Consider the following 16,388-nt stretch of genomic DNA (forward strand, 5'->3'; position numbering starts at 1 on the left):
GGGCCAAGACCGTCACTGGTATCCCACTGGCAAGTCCACGCAGATGATCTGCGCCAAAACCCAGCACTTCTTCACCCCTTTAACTTTACCCTGAACATCGGTCACTGTTGAACCCCATATATATGTTTTTTTATTTTCCGTATGCACACGGCGATCAAGATTATGCGAGCATACGAAGTAAGGGAGGGAAGAGGGGAGCGGATTTCGTTTACGGGGTGCAGGAGTTTGGCCTATTCCGAAACACTCCCTGCAGATGACTTGGCCGCACGATGGCTGCACGTCACCCCTCGGTCCCGTTTCTAATAGTGGTTATCACGAGGGAGGCAGCTCGTATTTCAAGAATGCGACTTACGCGCGTTGGGATAGGACGGGGATAAAGAATGAACATTTCGAAATTGAAGGTCTGGGAACAGTCTTTGGAGGATTAGAACAATTCGATGCTACTTCGCAGGTGCGTGCAGTGTCGAACCATGTAAATGCACACCGGATTCAGTCGAGAGGGTAAGATCCATAAGACATCATGACCCTTCATTGGAATCGATGGACTCCCCTTCCATCTCAGCGTTTCGCCGTCAAACATGCTGTTTCTATTTTATATCTCGAAAGTCTCACTACGATGAGTTATTCTTAGCATACGTCGGTATTGGTTTTGGATTTGACCGGGGTCGGGGTGGAGATAGGCGGTGGTGAATTTGAACGGTGTCTAATATTATCATATGGAACGCAGCAACTTTAAGATTCTCGCAATGATGCTTCAGCAAGGAAGCTGTTCTTCGAGTGAACTAGCTAGTCTTCGGTCTGAGGCGACGCATTTGTGTGGGGATGAGAGGCACGTTGATCAATCTCACATCCGCCTTCACCATTCTCAACGGCGCTGGCTGGAGAAGAACGGTTAGGGTTTCCGGATCCGGCCAAAAGTTAGGGACGAGTCTGGGGACGCCAAGTAGGTCTCGGTATCATAATGCACATGAAGCCTCCCCTCTTGCGTCCAGCTAGATGTGGGTAGGGCGAACCGAAGGATGGACGTTGTCGTCGCTGCAGCTTCCTCGGCCTTCCCTGCTTGTCTACCTGCTGCGCCGTCGGGTAGGGAGGTTGACGAATGCAGCGGCCCACTGTGGCGAGTCATGATGGAAATGGTTCCATTCCAGAGAAGCCATCTCATAGGTGACGGCGGCGTTCGATGCGTCGAATAACCTACGATCGTGACTTCATCCGCATTCTGCATGCACTAATGCAATTTCCAATGTAAGAGAAAGGAAGGTCCACCAACGTGGAGACCTGAGAGCCACAAACACAGATTATCGGTAATAGCCGTTCTTAACAAAGACAGGTGGGAACACTGGATGTCTTGGTGAGCCAGTCAGTAGTACATCTAACTGCCGCAAAATCTCGGTGGAGGGCAAGGTAGATGAAGAATCAAGTTAGAACTGCCAAATGACCCTTGCGGACACAACACGAACACTCTGCCGCAGTTGTGGATGGACATTGCGCCTGTGCAGGGCTCCGTGGGAGTTATGCTTACCCTATCAGTCTTAGACCTTGCTTCGCTGCCCTGTTCATCGGTCGTGCACTCGGAGCCCTGCACGGAAGAGCGATTGCCTCATCGGCTTATCCCATGCAGGACTGAGAGACGAAAGCGAAGATGCTGAGATGCGAGTACGAGTGACTTGCTGGCTGTACTTGTACCCTAGGTACATCGCGCCTGGATCGAGTGGATGGAATGCGCTTGCCCTTCGAAGGTGGACTGTTGATTGTTGGATTATTCCTTCGGAAAGCACGAAGTTCGTTCTTTGGGTTATTCTCGTAATTTCCATGACTCGATATAATCGATTGATTTCCCCCTTCTTTTGGTCGAGAAGCTTGAGCAAATTTACTTCGTACAATTGTAAGTAAATATGATCGAGACCATCAGACACGGTTCCAAGAGAGAGGGAGCGCCCAAATCTTCCCAAGCCGAACCGGCCCAGCCTCCGACACTATTAACCTTGGAATTGATCTTCGCCACCTCCCTTTTTTGCCTTCTGTTTTACCCAGCGGCTTCCTGCCACACCCCTCCACTCTCGCGAAAATCCCAATGTTCAATGCTCAGTGCTCAATTCAATCATTGATGTTTTCTCTTCTCACCACCAACAGGCTGTGCTCAATACGGTACACATGAATGATCAAATTACATTGATTGCCTTGCACCTTCCTCCTTGGTACACAATATCAGGAAATTCAGCCAACTTGTACCTCAGTATACTTCATACAAGTGAGTGAGAGAGGGAAAGTGCATTCATTCACTTGACCCAGACCCAAACTCATACTGGAGTCGTCGTCCCTGGACCCATTTTGCCCATTTGGTCCAAGTCGGTCCAGTCCAACTTGTACATTTCAGCCCAGCGGCACTCTCCACTTGGAAACCCCCCTTCCTTAGCCACTCTCTCAGTTTCAACCGGTCCGTCCCCAGCCAAACCTGCCCATCCATTGCCCATTGTCCACCCACATCCCACTTCGTGGCCTCCTTAAATGGCTATGCCGCAGCTACAACGCACAAGAATCCGAATGCTCTAGCGGGCCTTTGCGTCATTGCCATAACGAAATCCCTAACGGCCTATTCCCTTTAATTAGCGCCGGTCCGACCAGTCGACTTTCCTCTCGAAACCCGACCGCCTCACGCCGACCATCTTGATCCTTAGTTGCTCTTCCCGCCGCCCTGTTAACCGCCGCCCGCCCTCCCTTCCTTCGGGAATCCCCTCGACGGCCTGCACTGCGAAATAGACCTCGAATATTACTGCTTTGGAATTTCGTCATTCCTTCCCTCAAATTATTTTGCGAGTTCTCCTCGTCGATATATTTGTTTGCCTGCTGGCTTGGCCGCTCTTTCTTCAGCTGGTTCGATTGACGACTCGCCATCCTGCCCACTCCGAAATCTGCATCAGGCCTGTAAGGAAAATTCCGTTTTGCGCAGGCTTCTCGTTTCACATAGTTCGACAACATTCGTCGTCTTTTTTTCTCTCCTCATTTCTTTTTTTTCTTTCTTTTCCCCGCCGTCGCAACCTCTTCCGTTTAATGGGACTGAAGTAGCCCCTTTAATGTTCTGCTCCGACTTGAATGTGCTTTGTCTTCGTGCGAGACCCTGTCGCTAACGGGTTGGTCCGAAAGCAGCCATTCTATGGTCACTGTCACCGTCACCTGAGTCCTTCTCGCCTGCGGCGTCTTCTTTTATTCTCGATATATCTTGCGATACCTCTCTCGACCGGCCGGACTTGACATCATCTCGATTATAGATCTTCGTCCCGATCCTAGGCTCCGCTAGCCGCCTCTGCCACCTTGAGCGAGGCCTCGCTTTCCTCCCTTTATTCATCCTTTGTCCTCGATAACCATGGCTGGCTATCAGCGACCTATAAGTTTTTCCGAGCGCCGGGGAAGCGTTCTGGGTGAGGAGCTAAGTCTAAATACGACCAGCATGGTCTTAAATTCTCGATTAGACAAAGCTCCCCAAAGACAAATGCGAGGGCCTCCTACCCCGAGCATGACCACTCCCGCCCCCGACTTCGACCAACAACTTACGGGTTCTCCTCCTCCTCCTCCCACGCCCGCCGCCTCGCCCGGACCTTCGCATCAGCAGCCCGACTGGAGCGATGCTGCCGATGATGAAGACTTCTTCCTTGCCAAGGTCCGCCAGCATTTCCAGAACTGCTCCGGACCGCAGCGGACGCGTCTTCTGGCCGACCTATTGAATCTCTGTACCAGCCAGCAGCTGAGTTTTGTGCATCAGTTCGTCAGTCCCCTTCTAAAGAAGGACCCCTTTACGAGTCTTCCAGACGAGCTCTGTCTTCGGGTAAGTGATACATAAGCACCCACCCACTCAACACATATACTGCCCTGTCTTTCTCTCAACCTCATCTTTTTACATCGCCGTGGGGCCCTAACACATGCCGACATTACAGATACTTTCCTTCATAGACGACCCCAAAGTCCTTGCGAGAGCATCGCAGGTCTCGCGTCGATGGCGAGATTTGTTAAGTGACGACATGACATGGAAGAACCTCTGCGTAAAGCATGATTACGGTCGTAGGCTCTCCGATGTATACCACCCCACCATCTCCGCCCCATCCCCCACCCGCGTTACCATCAATTCTCTCCTCCTCGCCGACGCCGATCGATCAGCCAGCTGCTTCTCGAATTCGCTCAGCGCATCTTCCGCCACAGTCTCTGCCTCGCATAGCATGGATGCCTCTCACAGCATGGACGGTTCTCAGCTCTCCGCGAGGCCTAAACCCCGGTCCTACAAATCCCATTTCAAGCAAAGATATCTGGTGGAAGCTGCTTGGAGGTCCGGCGGAACGAGCGTCACCTGCAATATCACACAGGAAGGCGGCGTCGTAACAAGTCTGCACTTGTCTCCCAAGTATATCATCGTGGCTCTTGATAATGCGCGGATCCACGTATTTGATACCGATGGGAATTCTCAGCGGGTCCTCCAAGGCCATGTCATGGGAGTTTGGGCAATGGTTCCGTGGGAGGATACTTTGGTGAGCGGCGGCTGCGATCGTGATGTGAGGGTTTGGGACTTGGTTACGGGGTAAGTGTTTGGTTGTTCCGCGAGGGCGCATGCCTCGCATCTAGTAGAGTTGACATGTCCACTAACCGCCACTCCTTTTTAGTGCTTGCCTCTTTACACTTCGCGGCCACACGTCCACAGTCAGGTGTCTCAAGATGTCGGATGCGAATACGGCGATCTCGGGTTCTCGCGATACGACGCTACGAGTATGGGATATCAGGACTGGACTGTGTCGAAATGTTCTGGTCGGCCATCAAGCTAGCGTTCGATGTTTGGAGATCAAGGGAGATATCGTCGTCTCTGGAAGCTACGATACCACCGCCAAGGTTTGGAGTATATCTGAGGGCCGGTGCCTACAGACTCTTCAAGGCCACTTCAGCCAAATTTACGCCATCGCATTCGACGGCCGCCGTGTTGTCACGGGAAGTCTTGACACGCAGGTCCGAATCTGGGATCCTAATACGGCGTAAGTCGGACCAGCACTCGTGGAGACACTATATCCGAATGTGTTCTTACTAATCCATGCTATAGTGAATGTATTGCAATCCTCCAAGGACATACCTCTCTTGTCGGCCAGCTTCAAATGCGGGGTGATACCCTCGTAACCGGAGGCTCAGATGGATCCGTCCGCGTCTGGTCGCTGGAGCGGATGACCCCGATCCATCGGCTCGCAGCCCACGATAACAGTGTGACTAGCTTGCAGTTCGACGATACACGAGTAGTTAGCGGTGGCAGTGATGGGCGAGTGAAGATCTGGGATCTCAAGACGGGCCACTTGGTCCGAGAACTTATTTCTCAAAGCGATGCAGTGTGGAGGGTCGCCTTTGAGGATGAGAAGTGTGTCGCACTCGCCCTAAGGCAGAATCGCACTGTTATGGAGGTAAGCTCTCTCGAAGCACCTGGCGAATTTTTTTCTCTTTTCTCGACAATCAGAACTAATCCTTGCTGTAGGTTTGGAGCTTCTCTCCGCCAGAAGAAATGCTCTATGACCGGCCGCTATCACTGCTCCCTCGCCCTCTCGAGGATGCACCCAATCGCCCGATGAGTGCTTTACCGTTTGATTTTCGAAGATCCCAGGATGGCCTAGCTGGTTCCAGTAGAGATTCCCAGGACGTCGACATGTGTGACGCGGGACCCTCTACAGCGCCACTCCAAGGCGGAAACAAGACTTTCTTCCACGACGACTAAGGTAGATGGTCATGTATATTTGCGGCTCCACTTGAGAAGGGAAGTTCTACCGCCCTTCGTTAATGGCATCCTTACAGGTTTATATACCCTGTTCGATTATATTATCTTTCCCCCCTGATTGGAACAAGGTGCACTGGGTGATGGGTCAACAAACGTGACCGTGTCTCTTCTTCGACAGCGCTTCACCTCGGCGCATCTTGTCGACGCACCTTAGGGACTTTACATACGGGAGGATTAGATTCCATGATACGCTCCTTGACCTCGGTCGGAGCCCGGGTTCCCCTACATACAAGCAAGGGGAAGGACGCGGCGTGGGGTGTTTTGCGCCATAATTTCATCCATTGGGGCTGGTGTATATATGTATTGATTGGGCGTTCGAAGCATTGAACCAGGGATAAAGCATTGGGATGGAGAGATTGGGGCGGCAACAGCAATATATATGTCTTAGCGTTCTCCCACAACTCTTTCGATGTACGTCCAGGCAGGTCATTCATTGCCTTATTACTAGAGAGTAGAGTCAGGATGAGGCGGTGCTTCCGATCAGTATAGCATTGATAATGTTTGTGGCCTCTCCCAGCATAGGAGAGTATTCTAGTGAGGATTCCCTGACTTAGAATCCCTTCGAAACCTTGAATGAGAGGATCCACCGTCGAGCAGAACCAGATCGGAGCATGCTTATCCAAAAACAAAGAAAATGTAAAGAGAAAAAAAACTTGTATTAGATAATGAATATAGATACATATAAGAGCCGCCGCTGTCCAAAATCCCGGCAGTATTTCAGCCTTACTGAACGGATTGTGATACGATGCCCCTGGAGAAATGCGACAACGCCCTGTCTCGATCACCGTTGTTGAGGTCAAGTCGGAGTGTCGGAGAAGCTAAACCGTTAGTTTCCGCCTAAAGCCAGGCTCACGAAGCTGTTGTGTTCACGTGACACTAATTCTACCACGTCTAATCCAGATTAGGACTAGTGTAACAGAGCATTGGAATGGAATGCCTGTCATCCTCAGCAAAATCCCCAACAGGACAAAAAATCGGAGCTCCCAGCCCGTCCAGGTGTTTTGTTTGTTCCTGTGTCCCATCCCTTTCCAAACTTCCACAGGTCTTTTCCAACGAGCTCCCAAATCGCCGGAGACGAAGATTTTTTTCAATCACTACTCGCGATATGTTTTCCAGAGCTCTAAGGACGAGGGCTGTGCCCTCTTGCCTCCGTTCCCGCGGTCCCACTACGTTTGCGGCGACGTCGCGGACGGTGACGACGGATGCAGCTCAATCTAGCCTGGAGCAGCCTCTCCCCAAGGTATGTTTCGATCAACCACTTTCCATCTCAATTGAGGTTTTCTTGTGTGGTATTTGTCTGCCTCGATGGCATTTACTTGATTGAGAGCTTTTTTTTACTATTTGCGTTGCCCCTTGGCCTTTATCATTGGATGGGGAGCTGATATATCCACTTCCGCGTACTAGTCCGACGATGAGCCTTTTAACATCCGCCTCAGCGACGAGTCCTTCGAGACCTACGAGCTCGATCCCCCGCGCTACAGCCTCGAGGTGACCAAGAAGGGACTTAAGCAGATGTACAGCGACATGGTTGTCATCAGGTAAATGCACCCGACACCACCGACTACCCTGCCTGCAACACGGGGGTCGGGATCTTCATAGTACTAACCGTATATACCTCTCAAAACAGGCAGATGGAAATGGCCTCGGATAGGCTATACAAGGAGAAGAAGATTCGGGGTTTCTGCCACTTGTCCACTGGCCAGGAGGCCGTGGCCGTCGGTATCGAGAATGCCATCACCAAAGAGGACTCCGTGATTACCGCCTACCGTTGCCACGGTTTCGCCTACATGCGAGGCGCGACCGTTAGCTCCGTCCTCGGCGAGCTTCTCGGCCGCCGACAGGGTATCGCCTACGGAAAGGGTGGCTCCATGCACATGTTCACCAAGGGCTTCTACGGCGGAAACGGTATCGTCGGAGCTCAGGTTCCCATTGGTGCCGGTCTTGCGTTTGCGCACAAGTACAACGATGACGGCAAGGCCACCATCATTCTCTACGGTGATGGTGCTAGCAACCAGGGTCAGGTGTTTGAGGCTTTCAACATGGCCAAGCTCTGGAAGCTCCCTGCCCTCTTTGGCTGCGAGAGTAAGTCCTGTCGGCCCCACTCTATAGTTTTTCCGTGGTTCCAATCTAACCCGCGCCTCTTCCTCTAGACAACAAATACGGTATGGGTACGTCGGCCGCCCGCTCGTCGGCGCTCACCGATTATTACAAGCGTGGCCAGTACATCCCCGGTCTCAAGGTTAACGGAATGGACGTCCTCGCCGTGAAGGCCGCCGTCCAGTACGGAAAGGAGTGGACCGCGGCCGGAAACGGACCCCTGGTTCTCGAGTACGTCACATACCGATACGGTGGCCACAGTATGTCCGATCCCGGCACCACCTACCGAACCCGCGAGGAGATTCAGCGCATGCGATCCACCAACGATCCCATCGCCGGATTGAAGCACAAGCTTCTCGACTGGGGCGTCCTCAGCGAGGAAGAGCTTAAGAACATCGACAAGGAGGCTAGGGCCCACGTTAACGCCGAGGTTGCTATCGCCGAGTCGATGGCTCCTCCTGAGGCTATTTCTCAGATCCTCTTTGAGGACATCTATGTCAAGGGTACTGAGCCTCCGTTCATCCGTGGCCGTACTGCGGAGGAGCTTCACTACTTTGACAACTAAACGGAGAGATGCAATCGGCTGCTTATTAGTCTCAGGGCTTTCAATACCTTGGGTCATGTATCAACCAACTAGCTAGCGAGAATTTCCTTGGCGTACAGACCTGAGGATTCATGTACCATAATTCCACCGCCTTTCGAGGAGTGGCAACAATACAGGGAGGGGGGAAGAGAAGAAGGGGCGGCGAGGCCAAAAGCGGCAGGCGCAGCGCAAGAAGAGAGCGGTGTTCAGCCGGGTAGCATGCGGGAAGATTTGACGTCGGCATGGCGATTTTTAGGCAAGATAGACCCTATAGATAGGGGTTCTTTTTTTTTTTTTTAGTATTATCAGTTCTTTATTTTGTATGGGGCGCTTTGCAACAGTGTTTGCATGCCCTTGGGATAGGGTATAATTCAAACGTGTCTTCATTTGGGCAATCTTACAAAACCTCTTGCTGCCTTGGTGCCGTAGCGGAATCAAGAAGTCTCCCTGTCTCAGAAAGGGTTCAACAGTGGTCTCTCAGAGAAAAGGATATGAAATAGTAAGCAAATCATTCTCAGACTCCCTCGATATTCTGCGTTGAGATCAGAATTGCTCCTATCATAGGTGTTTTGAGTTCCTGTCCCAAGCTCGAACTGGGGACCTCGTCTTTGGATTATTATCCTCCCAAAGTTCCCTGATGGCCCCATAACCTATCTTTCTCGTCCTGGCTAGTGTTTTTGGAAGGAAATTAGGCCGAATATGGCACCCTTTTTGGGAATGATACCAACACGATCGTGCCTTTTGAGTATATAAGGTCATCTATCCCACATCTGTAATCTTCGATTTATATTGGTGCACTGTACCTGTGTACCTCACTCAATACACTCTCTGTATCCCTAAGACATGCTAGCGAGCAATATCTTCCACGCTCTCTAGAAGCGCAGCATCAATTGATTGATGGATTTGCGCAAAAATCGAGGTCAAATATTGAGCTTAAATCCCAGAGCTTTCCGGTCTGAGCTTGGAGCCTCCAGGCAGGCAGCTCTCAAGCTATTAATTTAAACTAATTCTCGTGTGATGCCAGGCTGTTGGTAGTGGCACGTGCTGAACGCGATCTCGTTGAACCGACTGCGCCGCCAGTTGCCAACCCCACTAAGCCAATTTACGCGATTGTCTGCCTGGAAAGTTCACACACGCGTCAAGCTTCGCTAAGATCAAATCATCCCAATCCTTTTGGAAAATTGGAAACCAACCAGTGTTGCCTCTTTTCTTGGCCCTCGCCTATATCTACCTGCCTGCTGGAGCTCTCTTTGTTCCAAATTCCTTGCATTGTTGCTTTTCCTGTATTTTGTTTTCGGTCTCCCTCCCTCGCAATACGACGGGATATCTCTCCTGCGTGTGAACAGTCGTCACCCTGGCGTCGCGAGTCCTTGTTCGGATCGCAACGCTCTCGGCCGCAAGGTTATTCACCATGGCCCCGAAGCAGGCCACACTTGGGTATGTGAAGCCGGCCCAGACGACGATAGGGTGCGTAGGAAATTTTAGAAGGAGCGAAGACGAAGATGAGAAAGGCTCGAGATGGTTGGGAGTGGGGAATTCTCTTGGTGGACATCATTCGGGATCTCTGAAGGGGCGGAAGAGGGACATTGCCGAGTGGAATGAGTGCTAATAATTACGGGCGTGTAGGAGGTTCTTCGCGCAGGTGGACGGGACAAGACCGAGAGCGGCGCCGAGGCAGACTACGTTATCGTTCTCGACGAAATCTAATGGGCCAGCGGAGAAGAAGGAGGTGAAAGAAGAGATCGATGCTGGCGATGTGTCTCCGCAGAGCGGTATGTCCTCCGTTGCGTACAAGTGAGACCCGAAGATAGCCCCATTTGCTGACGTCTCTGGGAACTTCTCTCTAGATACTAAGAAGAGGTCCCGCGCGAAAAATGAAGAGCTAAATGCGTCTGAAACGGAGTCCGAGACGAAATCTATCAAAGAAGAGGCCGAGGCGCCACCTTCAAAGAGGGCCCGAAGGAATAGAAAGAGGATAGAAGACGACGAGGATGAGGTTATGACCGAGGCATCTGCGCCTTCTCCCAAGCCCAAGAAGGAGAGCCCTGTTAGAAAGCGAAGCCGAAGCCGGAGTCGAAGCCCTACAAGTCCAGTAAAGCCGAAATCTGCTAAGGCGGCAATTGGTAAGGCCAAGGCTTCTAAGATTAAGAAGGAGGAGGAGGAGAAGGAGAAGGATACGGAAGAACGCAGCATTGTTTCGTCATCCGAGGATGAGATGGAGGTGCTGGAGGAAGAGGAGGAAGAACGTCCAGAGATTACCGCGAAAGCGCGAAAGGAGGTACAGACAATAATTGCCTCCAAGGGCAAGGATCCTTATCCTGACTGGAAGGCCGGTGCGCCTGTTCCGTATGCCGCGCTTTGCAAGACCTTCTCGCTCATTGAGCTCACGACGAAGCGGTTGCAAATTATGGAACACTGCTCGCTCTTCCTCCGCCAGGTCCTTCGTCTCACACCCGATGACTTGCTACCGACTGTGCTTCTCATGATTAACAAGCTCGCCCCCGACTATGCGGGTATCGAGCTTGGCATTGGCGAGTCACTCATTATGAAAGCCATTGGGGAGAGTACAGGACGGAGTCTGCAAATCATCAAGCAGGACCAAAAGGAAATCGGCGACCTTGGTCTCGTGGCCGTGAAGAGCAGGTCGACCCAGCCGACCATGTTCAAGCCCAAGCCTCTAACCGTCAGGGGAGTGCATCAAGGACTCATGAGCATCGCTACTGTCAGTGGCAGCGGTGCGCAGCAGCGCAAGGTCGATCTCATCAAAAAGCTACTCTCGGCCTCTGATCAGAACTCCACCGGAAAGGTCGACATCACAAAGGATAAGGGAGGCCCAAGCGAGGCCAAGTTTCTCATTCGATTCCTGGAAGGAAAGCTTAGATTGGGTCTGGCCGAGCGCACAGTTATAGTGTCACTTGCGCAGGCTGTTGTCGCCCATGAAGCCGAGGTGAAAGGCAAACTGCCCAGCACGAGCGACATGGAGAAGGGCGAGAGCATTCTCAAGCAAGTGTACAGGTTCGTCGGCCCTCTTGATTCCAACCCCTCATGACCTTTGAAACTAATATAACGATAAACAGCGAGCTGCCGAGCTACGATGTTATCATTCCCGCCATGCTCGAACACGGCATCATGAAGCTACGGGATAACTGCAAGCTGAAACCGGGTGTGCCTTTGAAGCCCATGCTAGCTAAACCCACGAAGGCTATCACCGAAGTCCTAGATCGTTTCGAGGGCCAAACTTTCACTTGCGAATACAAGTATGATGGCGAGCGAGCCCAGATTCACTACTTGGCCAAGGATGCCCCCAAGGGTGAAGCCGAAGATCTCAAGAACGCGACTCATCTCAAAGCGGACGGCGTAGCCGCCATTTTCTCTCGCAACTCGGAAGACTTGTCCAGGAAATACCCCGATATCCTCGCCAAGCTTCATGCCTGGGTCAAGACCGACACGAAAAGCTTCGTGCTTGACTGCGAGACGGTCGCCTGGGACGTCAGCGAGAAGAAGGTGCTGCCGTTCCAGCAGCTCATGACGCGCAAGAAGAAGGACGTCAAGATCGAGGACGTCAAGGTCAAGGTCTGCGTGTTCGCTTTCGATTTGCTCTATCTCAACGGTAACCCCGTCGTGGAAAAGCCTCTGCGCGAGAGGCGAGAGCTGCTCACGCAGTCCTTTGTCCCGGTTGAGGGAGAGTTTGCGTTTGCAACGCACATGGACAGTCAGGAGCTCGAGGATATCCAGACTTTCCTTGATGAGAGTGTGAAGGCATCTTGTGAAGGTTTGATGGTGAAGATGCTGGACGGCGGTGAAAGCGGATACGAGCCCAGCAAGCGAAGTCGCAACTGGTTAAAGGTAAGAAGAAAGTCTTCAAAGTTTTCTTCCCAAGCCGTTACGCGTTCTTGATTCTCTAACCCCGCCTTATAGATCAAGAAGGACTACCTCTCAGGCGTAGGCGACTCTCTCGATCTCGTCGTTCTAGGAGCGTACTACGGCAAGGGCAAGCGCACATCAGTCTACGGTGCCTTCCTCCTCGCCTGCTACAACCCCTTCTCCGACACCTACGAAACAGTTTGCAACATCGGCACCGGCTTCTCCGAGCAGGTCCTCGAGGACCTCCACTCCCAACTCTCTGAAATCGTTATCGAGCGTCCCAAACCCTTCTATTCCCACTCCTCGGGAACGCAGCACCAGCCCGACGTCTGGTTCGAGCCCCGCTACGTCTGGGAGGTCAAAACGGCTGACCTAACCCTCAGCCCGCGCTACAAGGCCGGTTGCAGAGAGGGCGTCGACCCCTCGGGTGAGAAGGGTATTAGTTTGCGATTCCCGCGCTTCATCCGCGTGAGGGATGATAAGAAGGCTGTGGATGCTACGTCGAGTAGGCAAGTTGCTGAGATGTATAGGCGGCAGGAGAGTGTGACGAAGAATAAGGCGCCGGCTGTGGACGACGATTTTGAGTATTGAGGGGCGGAAGGGGGACGTAAAAAAAATTTGCATAGTCTTCACTCTGCCTGGGGCTGGCTTGGCTTCATCCTCGTGTATTATACTGTTTTGTTACGACGAATTCTCGTAATGATTCTTGTCAAGGAACTTTTGGGGAGTAGAATCCCATGACGCATTTGTATTTATCGCTACTATCAGTCTCCCCCTGCGTGTGTATATATATATATATCGCTCGATAATGGTACAAAAAGTAAAAAAAAAAAAAAAAAAAAAAAAAAAAAAAAAAGTTCAGACCCTATGCCAAGAGACCCAGCACCAAATGATAGAGAAAATCCAGAACCCAAACCCGGAAAGAAATTAAAACATGCTCTCATCATCACCCTCTCCGGGACTGATTGACCCATCCACGCCCGCCAACAACCCCACCTCCTCGGCACCACTATCCCCAGCATCCTCCCCATGCGACTCCCCACGTCCGTCCATCCTACTCGATCGGCGCGTTTCCTCCGCGCCGTTGAGGACGTACCAGACGTCCTTCTTCGTCAGGAGACCCTGCAAGACGCCCTGGTCACAGAAAAGCACGTATCGCAAACCAAGCTTGCGGAAGTACGTGACGGCGAGATGCAGGCTCGCCCTCGAGGGTAACGTAAGCGGAGTCTGGTCCATCCAGGGCCGGAGGTCCAGCGTGGTGCGGGGATCTGCGAGCGCCTGATGTGAGAAGAAGACCTCCGTCTCGGGAGGTAAGGAACGAGGCGCCTGCGTGGAGGTGTGCAGGTTATAGGCGAGTTCGGTGCGGGAGATGTAGCCGAGGAGGATGGCGTCGCGGGGATCAGAGATGACCGGAAAGCCGCGGTAAGGGTGTGCGTCGAGGATGGTTTTGAGACTGGCGATGGTGTGGCCCGTGGCAGTGAGGACGACGAGGTCTTCGATGCGGGTCATGATTTGCGAGGCGGGGACGTCAGGGACGATGATCTCGTCGCTGTTGTCGAGGAAGGGGTACTCGTTGAAGTGGATCCAGGATTCGTAAATGTCTTTGCGGGAGAAGGCGTCGCCGACCCATTTGGCTATCATGACGGCTACCATAATGGGGAGGACGTAGGTTAACGCTCCGGTGAGCTCGAACATGATGACGACAATGGATACGGTGAGCCGCGTGACGCCGGCCAGGGCCGCCGCGGCTCCGATGAGGGCGTAGGTTCCTGGCGTGATGCAGGGGATGTCGGGCTCGCATGAGTCCCAGAGAATAAAGCCTCGGGTGCTGTTGACCAAGATTTCCATGATGATCCCAATCGCTCTTCCTACCAACGCACCGATGGCCATCGACGGCAGGATGATACCCGCAGGAATCTGGAGACCAAAGGTGATGGCTGCGAGGCCGAAGCCGAGAATGGCTGCAAATATCAGGAGTACAACAGTACCCGCGGAAGCCGCACCAGTCTTGCAGAGACCAATTTCGTCCTCGAGAAGCTTAGTACAATCTGTAAATAGATTGGACACCAACTCCGACGTCTGAAGCTTCATGTAAACATTGGGGTAGTTGACCAAGGCTGTAAAGAAGGCCACCATAATGACCTGAGTAATCGCGGACGGTAACCACGGCGTGGACTTCTTCCACCTCGCGACGAACATGTTTGCTTTGATGAAGAGCCCTCCATAGATACCACCCAATACACCCAGGATAACGTAAGGGACAAGCTCAAAGCCATGCCAGCCCACGTTATATTTCACCTGGAAGAGCACGAGCTTCCCGGACCTGAGAGGGTCAAGCGCTTGGAGAACGACAGCAGCCGTCATGGCGCACACGAAGCTCTGCCACATGGTCTTGTCAGGGAAGTAGTAGGAAAGTTGCTGCATGAAAAAGTTAGTAACCATGCTCTGCCTCCCGATCTAAGGAGGAGCTTGTCTCACCTCGAGGCTGAAGAGCACACCTCCTATGGGTGAGCCGAAAGCGACTGAAATGCCTGCGGCGGCTGCAGCAGACAAGACCTCACGCTTACGCGCTACGAAAACAGACGCGGTTAGTATAAATAACGATCTTACAAGTCAAGTGGGAAGCAGGGTGAGGCTACCTTCGTTTTCACTAATATTCCTGAAGGGTCTAGTGAATAGGTTGGCAACGCAGCATGCTACATGCACGAAGGGTCCCTCTTTTCCCAGCCACATCCCTGAGCCAACAGCGAGACACTGTAACTCGAGAGTTAGCATGAGGCGCAGCGCAGCATCCTCTAATTGATTGAAGCAGACTTACCAGGCCAATCGATTTTGTGATCAACGTCCACAATCCTAGGAATTTGCGAATGACAAAGCCCCCCAAGATCGTTTTCATCTCAGGTATACCGCTGTGCTTGGCGTATATCGCATACTCCTTGACCAAAGCCGATGCAAAGTATGCAAGAATAACCTGCAAAACCAATGTTAGCCGGCTGGGAGGGTCGGAAGTCTTGGAACGAAAGACAACCATACTGAAAATATAATGAAGAAAAGATATTCTATAAACCATTTACCGCCACCGGAGTGAATACCAAACGCCTCGCCCCATGAAGTCCACCCCAGGCACTTCGAGCCTTGATCGTACCCCAAGCAACATGATGCCTTGCTCAGATAGAATGCTCCACCATCCGGACCACCGGAGCAGAAGCCAGTCTTAAGATCACCTAGCCAGCTTGTCGTCACCTGAATACCGGCAGCGATGGCTCCAGTAGCGATTCCCGTGAGAATGAGAATGACCCAAACCTGGCTCGCATCCAGAAGCTGCTGTATGTACCCGAGTAGACCGCTTGCGCTAGACCTCAAGACACGTAACCGCTGTCTCTCTTTCGTATACTCGAAAATCCAATCGATGGCCGTCAAGTTTTCGTATGCGACACGTCTTCCTGGGCCCTCCACGTACCAATCCAGCGGAGGCTCCTCCTTTGGGTGGTAGCCGCCTCTGAGCCCGTCCTGGTCCAAGCCCTGGACTCCTATCCCTCGTAAGATTCCATCGCCGTCGGCTGAGTTCAGAGAGGGTGACGGCGGCTCGTCGTGGTGGCGGGAAGCCCCGCCAGCGTTGGTAAAGGCAGAGAAGAATCGCGCCGTCGACGAGAGCATGTTGCGCTTCTGTTTTCGCTTAAAGGTAATTGGTTCATTTCGAGTCTCATTCAGGGGGTCCTCGGCAAGGACTCCCGTATCTGGTTCGTCAACCCAGAATGGCTCGATTCCATCGTCTCGTTCGTCGGAACTGTCGGCGGGCGTCTGGATGGGAATCGGCGATCGGGACGATGATGGTGTGGAAGAGTCAACGTTCGGTATGAAATGTCCCGACATGATTATGGTATGGAGGCGGCCGAGCTTCCCATCTTTATCAATCGCTGAGAAGCTGGGAATTCGAGCTGGTATACTTCGTATTTCGTAGGTGCAGATGTGGTCGCGGGAGTGAGGACGAGTTGTTGTAAACCCAGCCTCTTCGTTCGAATAACAAGGCAGCGCAATAGGCCAGATGCT

The 16,388-nt window shown here is 52.3% G+C and overlaps 4 protein-coding genes across 4 annotated transcripts; 3 read left to right on the forward strand and 1 right to left on the reverse strand.

Moving 5' to 3' along the window:
- Positions 1–3,514: 3,514 nt before the first annotated feature.
- On the forward strand, positions 3,515–5,734 carry SAPIO_CDS5900 (Uncharacterized protein; the record flags this gene model as incomplete). Its single annotated transcript, XM_016788129.1, has 5 exons — positions 3,515–3,823; positions 3,933–4,567; positions 4,650–5,012; positions 5,078–5,426; positions 5,498–5,734. 5 exons carry the CDS (start codon positions 3,515–3,517, stop codon positions 5,732–5,734), a joined length of 1,893 nt encoding a protein of 630 aa, XP_016642445.1.
- Positions 5,735–6,899: 1,165 nt separating this feature from the next.
- Positions 6,900–8,456, forward strand: SAPIO_CDS5901 (Pyruvate dehydrogenase (acetyl-transferring); the record flags this gene model as incomplete). Its single annotated transcript, XM_016788130.1, has 4 exons — positions 6,900–7,034; positions 7,199–7,332; positions 7,422–7,876; positions 7,945–8,456. 4 exons carry the CDS (start codon positions 6,900–6,902, stop codon positions 8,454–8,456), a joined length of 1,236 nt encoding a protein of 411 aa, XP_016642446.1.
- Positions 8,457–9,885: 1,429 nt separating this feature from the next.
- Positions 9,886–12,929, forward strand: SAPIO_CDS5902 (DNA ligase; the record flags this gene model as incomplete). The annotated part of the gene is made up of 5 exons (XM_016788131.1): positions 9,886–9,941; positions 10,101–10,246; positions 10,322–11,489; positions 11,552–12,320; positions 12,393–12,929. 5 exons carry the CDS (start codon positions 9,886–9,888, stop codon positions 12,927–12,929), a joined length of 2,676 nt encoding a protein of 891 aa, XP_016642447.1.
- A 336-nt stretch (positions 12,930–13,265) lies between these two features.
- SAPIO_CDS5903 (Voltage gated chloride channel) lies at positions 13,266–16,211 on the reverse strand (the record flags this gene model as incomplete). The annotated part of the gene is made up of 5 exons (XM_016788132.1): positions 13,266–14,756; positions 14,817–14,908; positions 14,978–15,092; positions 15,157–15,309; positions 15,372–16,211. 5 exons carry the CDS (start codon positions 16,209–16,211, stop codon positions 13,266–13,268), a joined length of 2,691 nt encoding a protein of 896 aa, XP_016642448.1.
- Between the last annotated feature and the right edge of the window lie 177 nt (positions 16,212–16,388).

Source organism: Scedosporium apiospermum, assembly GCF_000732125.1.
Source record: "Scedosporium apiospermum strain IHEM 14462 chromosome Unknown SEQ_SAPIO_0099, whole genome shotgun sequence".
NCBI classification, from domain to species: Eukaryota; Fungi; Ascomycota; class Sordariomycetes; order Microascales; family Microascaceae; genus Scedosporium; species Scedosporium apiospermum.